Below are 18,738 nucleotides of genomic sequence, written 5' to 3' on the forward strand. Positions count from 1 at the left end.
GATTCCAAATAATAAAGCAAAGAATAATAGAAGAAAACTTGATTGATTGATGAAGAGTTGTCAATTCTCCAATAATAACCCAATAATCTTCAATTACCCAATAATAATAAAGTTTGAACAATAATTAAGGAAAGATTAATGTGTAATTTTGTGGAATGATTGAGATTAATCTATTCTAATCTACTCCTAATCTAATCTAAGAGAGATTGATTTAATCTAAGGAAACTTGATAATCTTGATTATTACAAATGGAGTATATATAGTAGTACATCATTAGGTTAAGCAAGGGTAGATTAGTCTTTGATAATAAGCCTTTAATTGTTCGTCCTTGGTCTGAAGGGGTGGCTCTGGAGAAAGAAGTTATTAAGGAGGTTCCTGTGTGGGTGAAGGTCTATAATCTCCCTCTAAAATTTTGGGGGAAATGCCTCCCCAAAATTGCTGGAATCATGGGTACTTTTGTTCGTTGTGATGATGCTACGAAGGAGAAAACTAGGCTAGGGTTTGCCCGGGTGATGATTGATGTACCTTTTGGTAAACCTATCCCAGAAAAGATTAAGTTCTTGGATGTTGATGGAAGTGTCATCTGCCTCAAGGTTGAATTTGAATGGAAACCTTTGTTGTGTACTCAGTGTAATGGTATTGGGCATGACACCTCTCAATGCAGAAAAGGGAAGACAGATGCTCCTCAAAAGAAGGTGGTTCAACCAGTGGGGAAACAACAATGGAGGCCAAAGCAGAAGAAACCAGTAGCTGCACCTCCTGTTGTTACTCCTCCTGCAGCTGAGCCTACTGCCCCTGTAAGTACCCCTGTTGAAATACCAAACAATTTTGAAGTGAATTGGACTAGGGATGGGAAGTACCATGTTGCTGATACCCCTGCCCGTAGGATTATCAGATACAGTAGACAAGAAATGGTGGAAACTGGATTACAAGCTATTCAATTTGGGAAACACAATTTCATGGAATCCATTAACAATGTAACCCCTAAAGTAGGTGTGGGTACGAATGGTAGTGCATTATCCCCAATGGGGGATAATGTATAATTGGGGTTTTTGGAACATTAGGGGGTTGAATAGCCTATCTAAGCAAACCAGCATTAAAAATTTCTTACATCTTCATCAGATAGGGTTATTTGGCCTCCTTGAGACAAAGGTGAAACCTTTGTCTCTAAATTCTGTTAGAAACAATTTATGCAGCTCTTGGTGTCTTACTACTAATACTTAGTGCCATAAAGGAGGTAGGGTTTGGCTTTTATGGAATCCTGCTATGTTTAGAGTGCATATCTTAGAATACAATGCCCAATTCATACACCTGCAGGCTACTGATATGGGAACTAATACTCAATTCCATCTTACTATGGTGTATGCTTTTAATGGGTTACATGAGAGAAAAGTGTTGTGGAGTAAACTCAGTCAGTTTAAGGATTATATTCAGGGAGCCTGGGCTATATGTGGTGATTTTAATACTGTGCTTAGTCCTAATGAAAGATTGGGTGGGGCTTCCTCAGAAGAAGAGATTACTGACTTTAAGAATTGTATTGATGATTGTGAAGTGATGGACTGTCCAGCTACAGGCTCACTGTTCACTTGGTGTAATAAGCATGAACCTGCTACCAGGGTGTATAGTAGACTGGACAGAGTCCTTGTCAACCAGAAGTGGCTACAAGACCATCCTCAGGCTTATGCCTTTTTCTATTGTGAAGGAATTTTTGATCATTGCCCGTGTGTTGTTCAATCTAAGCTTGTTGGGGGGAAGAAAAAGAGAAGTTTCAAATATTTTAATATGTGGAGTAAGTCTGTGGATTTTCAGCAGTGTGTGAAGACTGTTTGGGATCAAAATTGGCCTGGAACTAAAATGTATAAGCTGGTTTGTAAGCTTAAGCATTTGAAAGGGCCTCTTAAAAATCTCAATAAGAATGATTTTGAGGGTGTTGAGAATAACTATGTTAGAGCCCAGATGTACTTGGAGAAGGTTCAACTAAGTCTTAGGACTGATCCACTTAATCCAGATCTCATTGTGCAGGAAAGGGAGGCTGCTAGTAGTGTTAGGTTTTTAAATGAGGCCTGCGATGAATTTCTTCTACAGAAGTCTAAGGCTATTTGGGTGGAAAAAGGTGACTGCAATACCAAATACTTCCACAGCATTATTAAAGCCAGGCAGGTTAGGACTAGAATTATGAGGTTGGCTGATAGTAGGGGGAAGTGTGTGAGACCCCTGATGAAATCCAGAGTGCATTTCTTGATTTTTACACAAGTCTGTTGGGTTCATCTGCTGAGACTATCAGTGTTGCAAAAAATGTGGTCCAACTGGGAAAGCTTTGCACTGTTGATCATCATGCTACTTTGCTTGCTCCTGTTACCAAGGCTGAGATCAAGCAGGTATTATTTTCTATTCCTCCCCATAAGGCAGCTGGGCCTGATGGGTATTCAAGTGCATTTTTTAGGGATTCTTGGGATACTGTGGGTGAGACTGTGTGTGAAGCCATCACTGATTTCTTTCAACATGGTCACCTTTTGAAACAACTGAACCATACTTTAGTTACCTTGATCCCTAAGTGTGATATTCCTCAAAATGTTTCCCAATTTCGACCAATATCTTGTTGTAATGTTATTTACAAAACCATCTCCAAGCTTATTTGTAATAGACTTGCCACTATCCTTCCTAGCATTATCAGTGACAACCAAGGGGGTTTTATTAAAGGGAGAAGCATAGTGGAAAACATACTAATTTGTCAGGATATTGTCAGATGTTACAATAGGAAGTCTGTCTCCCCTAGATTCATGCTCAAGGTTGACCTTAAAAAAGCCTATGACTCTGTTAATTGGGAGTTTATGAAACAAATGCTGACCTTCCTGAATTTTCCTCAAAAATTTATTGATCTGGTTATGGAATGCATCACTACTGCTTCTTATTCTCTTGTGTTGAATGGAGAGGTGTTTGGTCACTTTAAAGGAGCTAAAGGCTTAAGACAGGGAGACCCATTATCTCCCCTCCTCTTTACCATAGCCATGGAGTATTTGAGTAGAGTTTTGAATTATACCACTTCTACAATGCCATTCAAATTCCATCCTATGTGTAGTAAGTTGCAGCTGTCTCACTTAATGTTTGTTGATGACCTTTTGCTGTTTTGCAAAGGAGATGTGAACTCAATTATGATCCTCTTAAGGTCTTTTGCTACATTTTCTTGTGCTTCTGGGCTGCAAATGAACTCCAATAAGACCAATGCTTAATTTAATGGAGTTCATAGTTGGGTGAAACAAGATATTCTACAAGTCTCTGGGTTTACTGAAGGTCATTTACCTTTTACTTATTTGGGGATCCCTATTACTTGTGGAAGAATGAAGAAAGCTGACTGCAATATTCTGGTGGAGAAGTTGGTCAGTAAGATTAGATGTTTTGGATCCAAGAAGCTGAGTTACTCAGGAAGATTAGTCCTGGTGAACTCTGTCCTGACTGCCCTGTATAGCTACTGGATAAACATCTTTGTTATCCCTGTAAGTGTTCTGAATAAGCTAAATGCCATCTGCAGAAACTATCTTTGGGATGGAGGTGCAGATTTTGTTAGAGTACCTATGGTAGGGTGGGAGAAAGTGTGTTGCCCAAAATCTGAAGGAGGTTTAGGCATAAGGGATAGCTTTGCCTGGAACATAGCTGCTATAGGCAAGCTGGTCTGGTGGGTTTATTTTAATCCTGATAGATTGTGGGTGAAATGGGTAAACCAGGTCTACTTAAAGGGCCAAGACTGGAAAGACTACAAACCTAGTGGTGATCTTAGCTGGGGGTGGAAGTCTGTTTGTAAGGTCAAAGATAAATTAGATGCTGGTTACCAGAATGGGCAATGGTTACTGGATGTTAGAGGTTACACTTTGAGGAGTGGTTATGATCTTATCAGGCATAAATTTCAGAATGTGCCTTGGCATAAACAGATATGGAATTCTTGGAGTCTCCCTAAGCATCAATTTATTGGCTGGCTCATTGCTAGGGAAGCTCTTATGCTCAAGGATAAGTTGTTCTCCCTTGGTATTGTCCCTGATGATGACTGTCTGCTGTGTGGCAAAGGAGGGGAAAATCATACTCACCTATTTCAAACTTGTGAGTATTCTAGAAGGTTGCTTGATGAAGTCTTTAAAATTCTGAGAATTGCTTTGCCAATTTCTAATCCTCTCCAAAGGATTGCTGATGGCCAGTTTTCTCAGGTGCAGAAGGGTGTGATTTTAAGTGCAGTATCTGCTACTTTTTATCACATATGGTTACAAAGGAACAAAGCTCGTGTGGATGGAGTTTTACAAAGACCTGAATTCGTGCGAGATTTGATCCTGAAGGAAATGAAAACTAGGATTGTTGTACTACTTAGCCAAAAAACTGCTACCAGTGATAATGTATGGTTAAGAAGTAGAAGTTTGATTGTATAATGTCCTCTTAGGGGACCTGAAAATGTGTACGTACCTAAAAAGGATTGGTTGTAACGTTTGTGTTACTTGTTTTTAATGGAAAGCTTACATTTCATCCAAAAAAAAAGGGTAGATTAGTAAATAGCATTGCTAAGTGTTGAGTAGGGAAATGCAAGTCCCGAAGGAAATGCGCATATCACGTTGCTAGTCCTACCACGATCCGCTCGGATCCGTTTGAAGCACGGTTGGTTCTGCCAAGGAATCCGCTCGGATTGGCATCGGGACGCCCGGATCATGGGGTTCTGAGACGCCCGTCTTGGGAGCAAGACGCTCGGATCATGGGGTTCTGAGACGCCCGTCTTGGGAACAAGACACTCGGATCACTGGGCAGAGTGCTTCTCTTTTTTAATGTTTAACAATCCGCTCGTCTTGCAGGGGAGACGCTCGTCTTGGGTCTGGGACGCTCGTCTTGAGTCTCGGGACGCGCGGGTTGGCGGACAGCTTGTCTATTTGAGCTCGGATTGTAAAACGGACATCATTTTCTCATCCGGACTCCTATTGGAGTGATTCAAAAGCCTAGGCCACTTGATTTTTCGACGCCGTTTCATCTAATATACTTTCAGAGCCAAAGGAGCAACTATTGGTTTGGTTCCGAGCAATTTCTTCTTGTAATGGCTTCCTTCTTGTCATCCTTGCTTTTAAGCCTATGATCCTTCTATATACTCTTTATTCCTACATCCTTGGTCATCATTCTTGCCTCCTCTTCATACTAGTACATCCAAGATCGTCAAGAACCTTCCCAATATGCATAAGAGACGGGAATTCCGCCTCATTATCTTCTTTCATACAAGACATATACAATGCAACAGGAAAGCAAAATAGGAAGGAATTGACGGATAAAATGGTCATGAAATGGTCATGAAATGCTATATTAGTATGCAAAATGGGTTCAATTAGGGGACTAAATGTGCGCAATTAAGAGTCACATCAGTATTACATTAATAGTCATTAGGTTGTCGCTCTATGGTTTTAAGCGGGGCTTAGGTGGTAAGGCTGCGGTTCCCACTGGCGGTGTGGATTATCTGTTGCGACGGGTAATCTAGCAGGACTATACATTTAGTGTGTAGTTAGGTGAGTGGTGATTAAATGGAGATTGGGGAATGTGTTTGTGTATTTGGATGCTTATTGTTTCTTATTTTAATTATTCAGTAACTGACCCCGGTTAAATGTTTTGAAAACTGTGGTGATCCATTCGGGGATGGTGAGCAGTTGTTTAGCGGGTAATCATATGGATAGCTCGCGGGATCTGGCTGGGATGGAGTCATCACTAGTCTTGAGTTTAGTCTAGTTGGTTTGGTTTGAGACAGTTTGTATCGTACGTTTGGTTTTGGTTTTTATGTTGTAGGCACTTTAAACAATAGAACTTTAACGTATGTTTCTTTATGGTCACTTTTGATATACTGTAACTCGGGCAACCGAGATGGTAGCATCTACATATGTTAAGGTGGTCTTGGTAAGGCACCTTGGTGCATGGGGTGTTACATTCAACATCAGCAAATAATTCTTTATTCAGCTCCTTTAAAGGGTGTTTCAGTAATTTCAGCTTGCTAACCAGTTTGAACATAGAAGTACCTTACTGGGTATCCCACTCTAACTGAACAAAAGGAAGAAATTGAGTCACACCACTCCACATATTAAAATACTTAAAACATGTCTTCTTTTTTTTAGAGAGTTATCAGATCTCTGGATAATGCAAGGGGTGTGATCAACGTACCCTTCCACATGGAAATAATCAAGTCTTTGTATCATCCATGCATTATTAACCAAGGCTCTATCCAACCTATTATACACTCTAGTACTGGCCTCTTGCTTATTATTCCATGTAAAATAAGAACCAGTGGTAGCAGTATCTACTACATTACAATGGTCAAGACAATCCTGAAAATCAGCCATCTCTTCATTGTAAGTGATATTGAATGATGATGATGATTATGAAAAATGAGTGTAGCAACATAAGAGTTTCTATGAAGGAAAATCTATCAAGTATAAAGGGGTAGAAGATGAAGGTAGACAGCCATAACAAAAGAGTAATAGGGTTTCATAAAGAGAATAAATAATCACCGTAGCGCACAATAGTACGAGTAAGAAGTAACAAAGATTTTAAAAACGTACCGGTACATTTTTGTACGGATATAAAACTAGTTTTCATTAAAACAAAAGTACACATTAGATACCACTTAACTATTTTGATTAATTTTTTCCCAAAGTAAAATATAACGATGAGAAATTTAATAGGTCTTATCCCCTATTTACTAAATGAATAGGTGTCTACGTTTTTTTCCCGCCTAACTGTGGACAGCGGGCCGCCCACGGGGGCGCTTGGTGAGGAGCGGAAACAAGCGTTTGCATTTTATATGGAGTCGCCACCAATTTTTATGGGAAATTGGAACCGTTCGAATACCTCATGTCATGTCAAGACATAAAGTAGTGACATGAACACTAAGCAATCGTTACCCTTAGCATTCTATGTCTAGAATGACTCTCGTGGATGCCAATGAACACGGGTGCTCACGGAGATCTGGAGTAAGGGGTGAGGGTACGTATTAGGAAGCTCTTTTGATCGAACACCTAATCCCGCCCGCCTCGATAGCGGCCTCTACTAATGATTAGGGAAGTTATTCGTACTTGATATATCGTCGGCTATATGCATGCAATGCAACATCCATAGATTAATCCTAACATGTGAGAATTTAGCTAAGTCGGTTGACACGTAATTAACATACAATTGGGTCGAAGTAGGATTTAATGCTCATTTACATGTGAAAACATACAAGCAATAAAAGAAATACGATAAATAGAAATTACAATAACGAAAATTACATTAATTACATTGGAATAGGCGATTTATGTCGAAAATACCTTTAAAACGGATAATTTGAGAAAAAGGAATAAAAGAATAAAAGGAAATAAACGAACAGGAATTAAGGCGATAGTACGGATAATAGTTAGATAAATACGAACTAATTAAACTACGTCAAGGCAACAACGGAGTTCGAGAGAGTAAATCATCTCGAACAGCGCAAAGAGATCGCGCCCTCGGAAGAGGCGCAGCGATTCTTTGCGTCTATTCCAAGGGTGAGTTCTGGCTGTGAAGCCGGAACTGCAAATCGTTAATGTTAATTGGTTAATTTAAGGATTGATTAGATTATTTGACTCGGATGGAAGTGATTAATAGGTTATTTAACATGTGAATGGGTCATAAAAACAGTAAAACATGGATGAGACGGAAATAAGACGGATTAATTACATGATTGAAAGATCGATTAGTGAAAGATATTAATGAGTCCTCTATTGAAATCAATTAACTAGTCTAAACATGATGATATATGACGAATATATGAACAAACAGATGAAAGCTATATCAAAGACGAATTCCAGAAACCCAATATGAACAAATTGAATCTCTACAACCCGGAATTGAATTTAATGACGAAAACCCGCGAACATGAATTATTCGGGATCTAAGGTCGGATTAGCAATGAATTAAACATGTGAATGAATGATAAATAATATACATGTGAAATTATTGATGATGATTATGTGAACGAATTAAGGACAAACATACGTAAACAAATAAGAAAGACGAAATTTACAGAAGACGAAGAAGAAGAAAAGAAGCAGGAACTGCGGCAGCCTCACGAAGAGGCGCAGCAGGAACTGCGCTCCTTCGAAGAGGCGCAGCTTGATTCTTTGCGTCTTTTCTCGATGTCGATCTTCCAAAATCCGTAAAAAGAGGTTTTTAAAGACGGTTTTAGAAATCGGTTCTAATGAGGTATTTTCGACATAAATCTTACAATTGTGATACAATAATTAAAAGTACAATAAATAAAAGAGAGATTTACACCCTCAGACTTACATGTTGACGAAACGAGAAGGACTAAGATATCGATTAGTGATGCTCGACGCGAATGCAAAGAAAGTGCCCTCGTAAGAGGAAAACGATTGAAACAAATTGATTAATTAGATTGATTATTGTGTAGTTGGTCAAATTGGTCGGTCATGCAACGGAGAGGCTGGTACCCGGAAAGATCCGAGCTTACGTGGTCGAATGTTCAAGCACGTAGGCGCCAATTAGTAAGAACGAAGTCTAGAATGCAAAGGGAGAAGAGAAGGGCGAACACTCGCGTGAGAAATATGAGGAGCGAAGGCTCCTATTTATACTAATCACGTGACGGAATTAGGGTTTCGGAGACTCTTTGGAAGTGAATCTCGGAAAGATATAAAAAAAATACGTAAAACATGCAAAGAAGGGCCTGGGAAGAGGCGCAGCAGCCACTGCATCTCTTGGAAGAGGCGCAAAGATCTCTGCGTCTATTCCCGTGAGGTTTCCTCCGCCGAAGAAAGATCTCGCGTTTGAGTTATGGTAGGACGGAAATAATTCGATTATCTTATGAATATTACGGGATATTATTTGCCAAAAGATAGAATTTGTGAAATATGGAATAGAAATATCCGGAACATTCCGTAATATTCGACTCGGGACTTAACATTATCGAAAATGGAGACGGTTTTTGACCCGGACTCCGAATGTACTCTAATTACTGCCAAAACGACCGTATCAGGACGTAGATGACAACTATGAGGTCGACATTAATATTTGAGCAATCACTTGACGATAATCTTACGAACTATCACAAATCGTTCCGCGTACCAAACATGCGGCCCAATCATCACCGGGTGGTTTGCGGGAGGTGCAGAAACGAGGTGTCTCTGAGCCCCCACTTTGACCGAGGCTTGGACAAGGCGAAAGTCAAAGTATAGCCATCGGGTCAATCGAAGATTACAACTTGACGACTATGGCGACGCAAGGCGCTCAAGGGGTCGAGCCAAGGACCCGTCGTCGGGAATATTTTAGAGTCTCGTCGACTATCGGGAGGGTCGTTTAAAGTCCATTAGACTACGTAAGGAAGCTCGCCAGCCATAAGAAGAGACCATACCCGAGATTTAATCGAACTTCGCGGGAAACAAGAAATATTGAAAAGCAGGACGTCGGTAGAAATCGCGGGGAATCCGCTTGCGTTAGTCTCAAGCGAACTCTGGCGAAATTTGAGGTTGAATCTGCTTGCGTCGGTCTCAAACAAACTCTTACTGGGGAATATACTGACGACTAGGAACATCTTGATCGTCGTGGGAGAAATCTCGAATGAGCAGTACTGCAAAATACTACTGCGCTGGAAAAAAGGATTTGAGCAATACCGCAAAATACTGCTGCGCTGGGTGATAAGATATGAGCAATACTGCAAAATACTACTGCGCTGGATATAATACGGGCCGGAACGAAGAAAATCATCGAAACGGACCAAAAGAATATAATAGCGTTGAGGAAGAGGCGCACCAAAGATGGACCCACAAATAACGAACTCATAACGAATTTTTGAAAATCCGTATGGAGGGAACACAAGGAAGAGGCGCAGCACCTGCTGCGTCTTTTCCCCAATTTGGCTATTTCTGCGTAAAAACGCGAAATCAGACGGATTGTATTTCATTATTTCGAAACATAAATCACTCATTTCTCTCTCAAATCTTCACCATTTCCGTCGAGGTTTGATCCAAAAGCTTGCATTAAACATGACTAATCGAGGTATGTGTTCCAATCTTGCATTAATCATCTACATTTGTTGAATTTTGAGCCGCGAGATTTAGGGTTTTCGACCCTTTTGATCGAAAATTTGGGACTTTTCCCCCAAATGGATTTGCCATGCCAAATTGATGTTAGAAACGGATAGTAGGCAATATTAGGAATATAACCATGTGTTTGCTTCGAATTTTTGTCGAGTTTTGAGCTCTTGAGTGAAATTTGAGGCGGTTTTACAGCTAAACCGTAAATTGCTTCGAAAATAGCCTTAGGATTGCCCATTTGCGATGAAACTTGATATTTGGAATCCTTGAATGATGGGTAAACTTCCCACCATCTCGGAATTTTGGTTCGTGACAACTTTTTCAGGACACCTTTTAGGGCATAATCGCCGTTATAGCGAAATGCTGCCGAATTTTCGACTTGAACCCGGAACTAGGTTTTGACTTGGACTTGACTTGACCCAATTTATCACATGAGTGATTGGGTTGGTGGGAATATGGCCAAAGATGGCCGGAAAGGGGCGTTTTCGGGGCTTTGAAGGCTTGAAAATCCCTTAACAAAGGCTTGTCGTCATGTGACGCGGCCTGAATTTACTTTAATGTTGCAGGTGATGAGGCTTCTACTTCTGGGAGGACTCCCATGGAGATAGATACCACTACTGTTGAGGAGGCTTTAGAGCAGGCCTTCACCGCCGCGGTGATGGCTGCTGAGTTTCACGAGGAGGAGGCTGTCGAGGAGGAGGAGATCCCGAGACGAGCCAACGTCGGGCGAGGGGGTCGTCAGCTGTGGGGAGTTCCTGCGTGGGTCGAGACCTGGGAGAGTAGGCACCTGGTGTGGGCTGCAGAGGGTCACCTATCCTACAGGACGGTGAAGAGTTTGGTAAATAGGAATTCACTACTCACTACCTCTCCTCTTTCATTCTTTTAGTTCAAATTTCTTTCAAACTTCATTCAAAACTAAAGATAGCTTTGTTTCAAATTATTATAGGAGGCTGGGAACATCAGGTCGTTCTCGGGTTACACGACAGCGATGGAGCACTACGAGCGGCTGTCGGCGGAGGAGAGGGCCATGATCGAGCGTGGAGCGTTCGGTCCTCTGGTTCAGGTCTGGAGGGATATCGTGAAGAGGAAGTTGCGGGCTAACCTTAGCCTGGTCCGCGCTTTCTTGGATCGGTTTTGGGACACGACTTCCACGTTTCACCTGCCTTTCGGTGAGGTGGGAGTTACTCTGGAGGATTACGGCATGATTTCTGGTCTGCCGTGTGGGACCGAGGAGATGGTGTGGCCGGAGACTGCCATGAGGGCGGACTCGGCCGAGGCGAGGAGATTGATCGGCTGGAACTTGTCGCCGAAGGCTGTTGCGATGCGGGCTTTGGTACCAAAAGACTTACGTTCGAGACTACTTTGCGGGGAAGACCCCGGCGCTGGTGACGATCGATGGGAGGGAGACGGCTCCTCCTCCCTGCACAGCTGAGCAGAGGGCTCGCCTGTGGCTTTGGTGGTTTCTGTCTTCGATTTATCTCGGAGACAAGGGCGAGAGGCTGTCGACGAAGCTTCTTCCCTTTCTTTCTGACCTGAGTTCCCTAGGACGTTGGGACTGGGTCACTGCTGGTTTTGCGGTCCTCATCCGCTTTATGAGGGCCATGGTTCGTCCAGAGCTGATGGAGAAGGGGACTTCTCCAGGTGCTGTCGGACCTGGACTATTGTTGGAGGTATGAACCTTCCTTTTAACAGCAAATTCCTTTCTTTATCAAATCACGAAAGATCGTCATTGATTATTCTGTTTTACAGGCTTGGGTGTACTCCTACTTCCCGAGTCTCGCGCCGAAGAGGACGGAGCCGCTGGAGAAGGTCTATCCCGTGGTGAGGGATTGGGTGATGTGTCGGACGAAGAGCAAGCGTTCTTCGCACAACGTCTACCGGCGGGACGTGAACGCCCTTCAGCTGAGCAGCGTGAGTATCCCATTTATATACACTTGTATTTCTTTATCCTTTGCCTTCACTTGATCATAGGAATGATCTTTGCCTTATCTTGCCGCAGTGGGTGCCTGGACTTGGGCGGAGTACGCCTGGAGCGCCTCCTTTTGTCGCCGAGGCCCTTCGACCTAGGAGCCCGAGTCGGCCTTTGTTGAGGACGTCGATGGGTCTGTGTGGTATCCGGGCGAGCGTTTGGCTCGTCGGTGCTCTCGGGACGCGTTGACGGTTCCCGTCGATCCTCCCGGGACGATGTTTAGGGAGCCTTCTCGAGGCCGAGAGGAGCCGGACTTGGCGGGTGCCGGTGGCGACGACCTTCTTTCGCTCGGCGAGGACTACTCGGCGTTCCTTTACGGGAGGTTGGCGTACTGGCCGGTAGTGGTGAGTATCTTTTATTTTTCCTTGATTTGATTTTGAGAATTACGACGAAAGATCATCGATTAATGAGAGTTATTTGTCCTTGCAGGAGGTCGAGGCGGCGGGCATCGAGCCCCGGCGCACTCCCGAGACTCTTGAGTACACCGACGCGACCGGGAGGACGACGATCTCCGAGCTGCGTGACTTCGACGTAGCGGTGACGGATGCTTGGCCTAGACGATCGGCAAGATTCGATTCGGAGGGTGAGCCTCCAGCTTATATACCTTTCGTGTAAGAACACATTTGATTGAACTTGTTCAATTTACTGAGAATTTTTCTTGAAATGTAGGTCGCGCCATCTCGGTTCGTGGCACTATGGAGGGTGGCCAACCGGCTGCGAGCTACCACCATCGAGGCACTCGTCGGTGGTCGAGGTCGTCAGGTATGAACCTCATTTGATTTCTTTTGATTTTTGATTTTGGTTTTGATTTTGCTTGAATTGATTGACATGAGCCAATTTGCTTCTGTTTACAGGCTGACCGCGAGCTGGAGCGAGAGTTGGCCCAGTCCCGGGAGGAGACGGCTCGCTTGTTGAGGGAGCTCGAGTTTCGGGATGCCGAGAATGTCGTTCTTGCGGCGAGAGTTGCTGAGTTGGAGGGCGCCCAGCGGTAGTTTTGTGTAGTTTTGTAGACTTGTACATTTCGACTTCTGATTTGAACATTTTTTGGACTTTGTTTGGGGCGCAAGCCCCCAGTTTGCTTGGACTTTTGGACTTTGTTCGGGGCGTAAGCCCCCAGTTTGCTTGTACATTTGTATATACGATGGCCTGAGTGCCTTTCCGCCGGGTTGTGTTGCTTGTACTGCAGTTAGTTCTTGAACAGGTTTGGTAGACAACGGTTTACGCCGTCATGCTGCCGAAATTTACATGGAAGTCACGCAAAACATACATTTTAATACACATATGGCCTTAAATTAGCGCGAAATGAGACTCAAAAGAGCACGAGGAGAAGCAAAAAATCTGGCAAAAATTTGCCGGAAATGACCGGACGGTAGGGAGGGTTACCCCCTAAAAAAAGAAAAAAGAGAAATCTATAAGTGTTGAAATGAAATGTTGAAAGTCGTTAAAAAATGAAAAAAAAATTATTTCCTAAAAAGAAAATGAAATTTATTTCCTAAAAAAAAAATGAGATTTATTTCCTAAAAATAAATAAATGAAATAATAAAAAAAGAATTAAGTGTGATGAAAATGGCGACGGTGTCGACGTTGCCTCGAAATGCGTGCCCGCGGATTTAGGAAACTTGAAGTATGGAAATCTCTTCGTATTTACCAAAATAAAACCCCGCAGGAATAGGAAATCGTGCGTTTATAGAATTAGAAAAGATCCAACGCGGAAATCTCAGAAAGTGAGCCTGGGGAAGAGGCGCAGCATGAGCTGCGTCCCTTGGAAGAGGCGCAGCAGGTGCTGCGCCTGTTCCCAAGCTGATCCGTTCTGGCGGATTTTTGGAAACAGCAATTAGTATAAATAGAAGCGTCGATGGAGTTTTAATTCACACAAGTCTTCCGTCTCTTCTTCGTCTATTCACATAAAATTCTCAAAATAAATTTTCAAGAGAAAATTATCGTCATGAATACTTTGGAGATCCGCTTGAAGGAATGGACTAATGAATTTTCGAATACGGAGAAGCATGACATGGGTGCTTATAACCTTGGGTCTTTATTGAGTTTGAAACTCATTAAAATTGTAAAACCATTCTTGGATGCTTGCCTTGACTATTGGGATCCGAATTATCATGTTTTCGCGTTCCCGGGAGGTGATATTTGCCCGTTTCCCGAAGAAATTGCTGTTATTGGTGGGTGGGATCCCGAACATTTACCTGCCATTCTTTCCACTTCACAAGGGTATAAGAGCAAATTCAGAGACTTTCTTGGACTGACCAGACTTGAGGTGGATCGCTTAGTTACCCCGAAAGGCGTGAGAATGTTGGACTTTATTGATCGATTCATCAATGTGGTCGACCCACTGTCTCTCATGTTGCTAGGAGGAGAGCATTTGGCTTTTGTTTGTTGCATGTGTATGTCTTCCAAGGGCATGTTGATGAAGACTTGAGAGGTGACCCTCGTCTTTTGTGCCTTATCGAGCAAATGGAGTTGCGCAGGAGCCCAGCTTGCTTATGCTTAGGAGAGATCATCTTGGGTTTGGATAATAGGAAATCCAACCGCGATCTGCCATTTTTGGGGAGTCCCGTCATCTTACAGGTAAAAGACACCTTTTTTTTTTTTTTTTTTTTTTTTTTTTTTTGTTTTTTTGTCTTTTCGTTCGCTTTTTTTTTCGTTTTTTTTTTTTGTTTTTTTTTTTTTTCCGGTGTCTAATACCTGCTTTTGGTAGGTTTGGCTTATGGAGCGGCTCCGATTGATCGAGCCCCCAGTTCATGCACTTTCCTATCATTCCCGTATGATTGCGATGAGGACGCGGTTGTACATGGTGGACTTCACCCGGGTCTGCGATTATTGGAAGAACAAGCTGAAAAGTGATGATGGCCCGTTGATTAGGTGGATCGTACCGTGGTGGCACCTCAAGTCTGTCACTGGAGTGTCTTCTTTGGATCCTACTAGGTCCGTGCGTATTCCGGGATTGGAGTTCATGGTATGCATCTTTCCGGAAAGATTGATGAGGCAAGTTGGGCCAAGGCACGATCCCGAGGCTTGACACCGTCCCGCAGACTGCTATGGCGCTTACTACCGAGAGCCGAAGAGAGTGGGCTATTAAATGGGCCCAAAGAAACATGTGGTTCTTGAGCTTCTCCGCCAATGCTTTATGGGTGTCGGATTCCTACCTGAGGTGGAGAAAGGCTGCAACTTCGGAAGAGCGCGAGAGACTAAGGAAACGCGAACCTGTTGACTACAAGGTGCGCGAGGGAGAGAAAGAGAAAGAGAAAGAGAAGCATCTGACAGAGGGAGAAGAAGAAGCCGGGCTTCAGGTCATTCGTCCTTCAAAGAAATCAAAGACTACTCCTGTCGCAGAGATGGTGGTTGGCAAGAACGGAAGAGTCAGGCCTCGAGAAAGACCGTTGGTGATTAGGTCTGAAGTGGTGCATGAGCGCCCAGCTCGAGGTCGTGACCAGAAGTATGACAAGAATGACAAGGGCAAAGGGAAGATGGAAGAATAGCCCGAGTCTTTATTTATTATTTGATTATTATTATTTATTGTTGTTATAAAAAAGGAGGGATTTTTAGAATCCTAGCCTATTCTATTTTTATTATGTAACGTACTATTTTTATTAGAAAGCGAATGGAATAAAAAAGGTTGAATGGTTATGAAACCGTTGTGATTTTCTTTTATTATTCTTGTCGAATTTCAAATGCAATGCAAATGTCCTTCTATTTACATTTTAGGTATAATGGGTTGAATCCTGTGAAGGATTGCCTACGTATTCACTTAAAAAAAGCGAAATCAAACCCTTGCGCGTAGTTCGAGTAAATGTAAAAGAATAATTGTTCTAAGCAAGAGCTTGTAATGAACATGGAAAATAAGCATGAGCTTTTGCTTGTTCTCAAGGTGCGAATTTAGTTTAATTGATGATATGAGGATGACAATCTTGTCAAAATGCAAGAGCACAGTGACACTTAGCTTATTTCAGCTTGGCCCGGGGCCGTTTATTTAGTGCCACAAGAGCGACACATGGGTTTATGCGAGGCGCGTGTGTGGCCCTATTCTAGGCATAGTATCGTTTCAATTGGTCAAGGTTCGTGGGGTTTGAAAACTCATTCCCATCTAGGTCTGTGATTCTAACCGCACCCCCTGGGAGTATGGATTTGACTAGATATGGTCCGGCCCAATTAGGTTTGAATTTTCCTCTTGGGTCGACAGGTAAAAGAGCCCTAACCGATTTGAGTACTAAGTCTCCTTCTTTGATGTTTCTTGGCCTAACCCTTTTGTTGAAAGCTCGTTTGATACGTGCTTGATATGTTTGGACATTATGTAAGGCGCGTAGCCGACGTTCATCCAGGAGGATGAGTTCTTCATATCTATCCCTCTTCCAATCGGCTTCAGGGATTTGGCTTTCGAGTAGAATACGCAAGGATGGTATTTCTAGTTCGATTGGTTGTACGGCTTCCATGCCGTAGGTCAAATAGAAAGGAGTAGCCCCACTGGGCGTCCTGACTGATGTACGATACCCCCATAAAGCGAAGGGTATCTTGCTTAGCCAATCTTTGTAGTTGTCAGTCATTTTCTTGAGAATTGTGACAACATTCTTGTTTGCCGCCTCTACCGCGCCGTTAGTCTGTGGTCTATAGGGCGAAGAGTGGTGATGCTTAATCTTGTATTTGGCTAGCAATTGCTCTGTTTCGGCTTGGAAGTGTGACCCATTATCACTAATGATCTCATGTGGGCAACCATATCGACAGATGATGTTGTTTTGTATGAACTTTGCCACATTTTTAGCCGTAAGACCAGTGTAGGAAGCCGCTTCTACCCATTTGGTGAATTGCTACTAGAATAAAACAGTGACCTCCTGTTCCGGCTGGGGTTATCTTTCCGATTATGTCAATTCCCCATGCAGAAAATGGCCAAGAAGATGTCATCGTATAGAGCAATGAAGGAGGGACATGTTGCACATTCCCGAAGATTTGACAATTGTGGCAATGTCTCACGTATTTGATGCAATCAGATTCCATTGTGGTCCAATAATATCCCAAACGTGTGATTTTCTTTGCCATCATAGGCCCACTCATGTGGGGACCGCATTCTCCGTCATGGACTTCTTCCATCACCTTTCGTGCCTGTGAATGATCAAGGCAACGTAGGACTACACCAAGAGGTGTTCTTTTGTATAATTCTCCTTGCATCAGAATGTATTGGGAAGCTAATAGGCGTATAGCACGTTGTCCCCTCTTGTCCATATCCGGTGGATAGGTACCATTGAGCTTAAAGTTTAAGATTGCTTGGAACCAGGGTTCCTGCGCGATTTCCTCTTCATCGGTGATTTGGTGGACATAAGTTTGTTCGACCGTCGTTCGATGCACAAAGGCATGTCCATCATGTGGTCTGGCATATTTATCAAAGATGCAAGTTTCGCAAGAGCGTCTGCAAATTGATTTTCCTCCCGAGGTAGGTGTAGGTATGTTACGTGGTCAAAGAATTGAGCCACTTGGTCTATCCTAGCTTGATAGGGTGCGAGGCTTTCACTTCGGATTTTCCAAGATCCTGTAACTTGGTTGATGATTAGTGATGAATCCCCATGTACTCGGAGGTTTTTGATGCCTAAGCTTACTGCCGCTTGTAGTCCAATGAGACAAGCTTCATACTCTGCAGCGTTGTTTGTCACCTCGAAGTCGAGTTTGACAAAGAATCGGTGTATGCTCACCTTCGGGAGAAATGAGCAACACTCCTATTCCGAATCCTCTTAGGTTTGATGCTCCATCAAAGTACAGATCCCAGGAGTCTACATCTGTTTGAAGTATATCCTCGTCGGGAAATGACCAAGTATCTATGGTTTGTGTGTCGTTGATAGGATTTTCTGCGAAGAATTCGGCGACGGCGCGACCTTTTATGACTTTCAGTGGCACATATTTGAGGTCGAATTCTGAGAGCATCAGAGTCCACCTTGCCAGACGTTCGTTGAGGATGGGTTTCTCGAAGAGGTATTTGACTGGATCCATTTTGGAATATATTTTGACGGAGTAGCTAAGCATGTAGTGACGTAGCTTCTTCGTTGCCCACACAAGAGCGAGGCATGTCTTTTCGAGTTGTGAGTATTTGCACTCATATTCCAAGAACTTCTTACTTAGATAGTAAATAGCTCTTTCTTCGCTCCCTACAGTTTGAGCCAAAGATAGCACCCATGGCGCTTTCGATTCATCGTGAGATATAAACCAAGGGGTTGATCTCGCTGTGGCGGCATGAGCACTGGTGGTTTAGCCAATATCTCTTTGATTCGGTCAAACGCCTTTTGACAATCATCATCCCGCATGGTGTGGTCTGTTTTCTTGAGTTTCTTGAAGATAGGCTCACAAATCATTGTAAGTTTCGATATGAATCAACTTATATATTGTACCTTTCCCAGGAATCCTCTGACTTCTTTTTCTGTTTGGGGTTGTGGCATTTCGATCAGAGCTTTGATTTTAGAAGGATCTATTTCTATTCCTCTTTGACTAACCACGTATCCCAGGAGTTTGCCGGATGTTACCCCAAATGTGCATTTATGAGGATTGAGTCTCATGTTGTACTTCCGTAGCCTTGCGAAGAATTTGCGAAGGTTCGCAATATGTCCCTCTCTTTCTTTGGATTTGACGATCATGTCATCTACGTATACCTCAACTTCTTTGTGCATCATGTCATGTAAGAGTGTAGTTGCGGTGCGTTGGTATGTAGCTTCG

General features: G+C 43.0%; 2 protein-coding genes across 2 annotated transcripts; both read left to right on the forward strand.

Annotated features, from left to right (window-relative positions):
- The first annotated feature begins 446 nt into the window (after positions 1 to 446).
- Positions 447 to 3,230, forward strand: LOC141651471 (uncharacterized). Its single transcript, XM_074459184.1, has 4 exons — positions 447 to 1,037; positions 1,123 to 1,176; positions 1,318 to 2,160; positions 2,229 to 3,230. The coding sequence occupies exons 1-4, from the start codon at positions 447 to 449 to the stop codon at positions 3,228 to 3,230; spliced, it is 2,490 nt and encodes an 829-aa protein (XP_074315285.1).
- Positions 3,231 to 3,338: 108 nt separating this feature from the next.
- LOC141651472 (uncharacterized) lies at positions 3,339 to 4,412 on the forward strand. Its single transcript, XM_074459185.1, has one exon. It carries the CDS (start codon positions 3,339 to 3,341, stop codon positions 4,410 to 4,412), a length of 1,074 nt encoding a protein of 357 aa, XP_074315286.1.
- Positions 4,413 to 18,738: the final 14,326 nt, after the last annotated feature.

The sequence above is a fragment of the Silene latifolia genome, chromosome 4 (assembly GCF_048544455.1).
Source record: "Silene latifolia isolate original U9 population chromosome 4, ASM4854445v1, whole genome shotgun sequence".
Classification (NCBI taxonomy): domain Eukaryota; kingdom Viridiplantae; phylum Streptophyta; class Magnoliopsida; order Caryophyllales; family Caryophyllaceae; genus Silene; species Silene latifolia.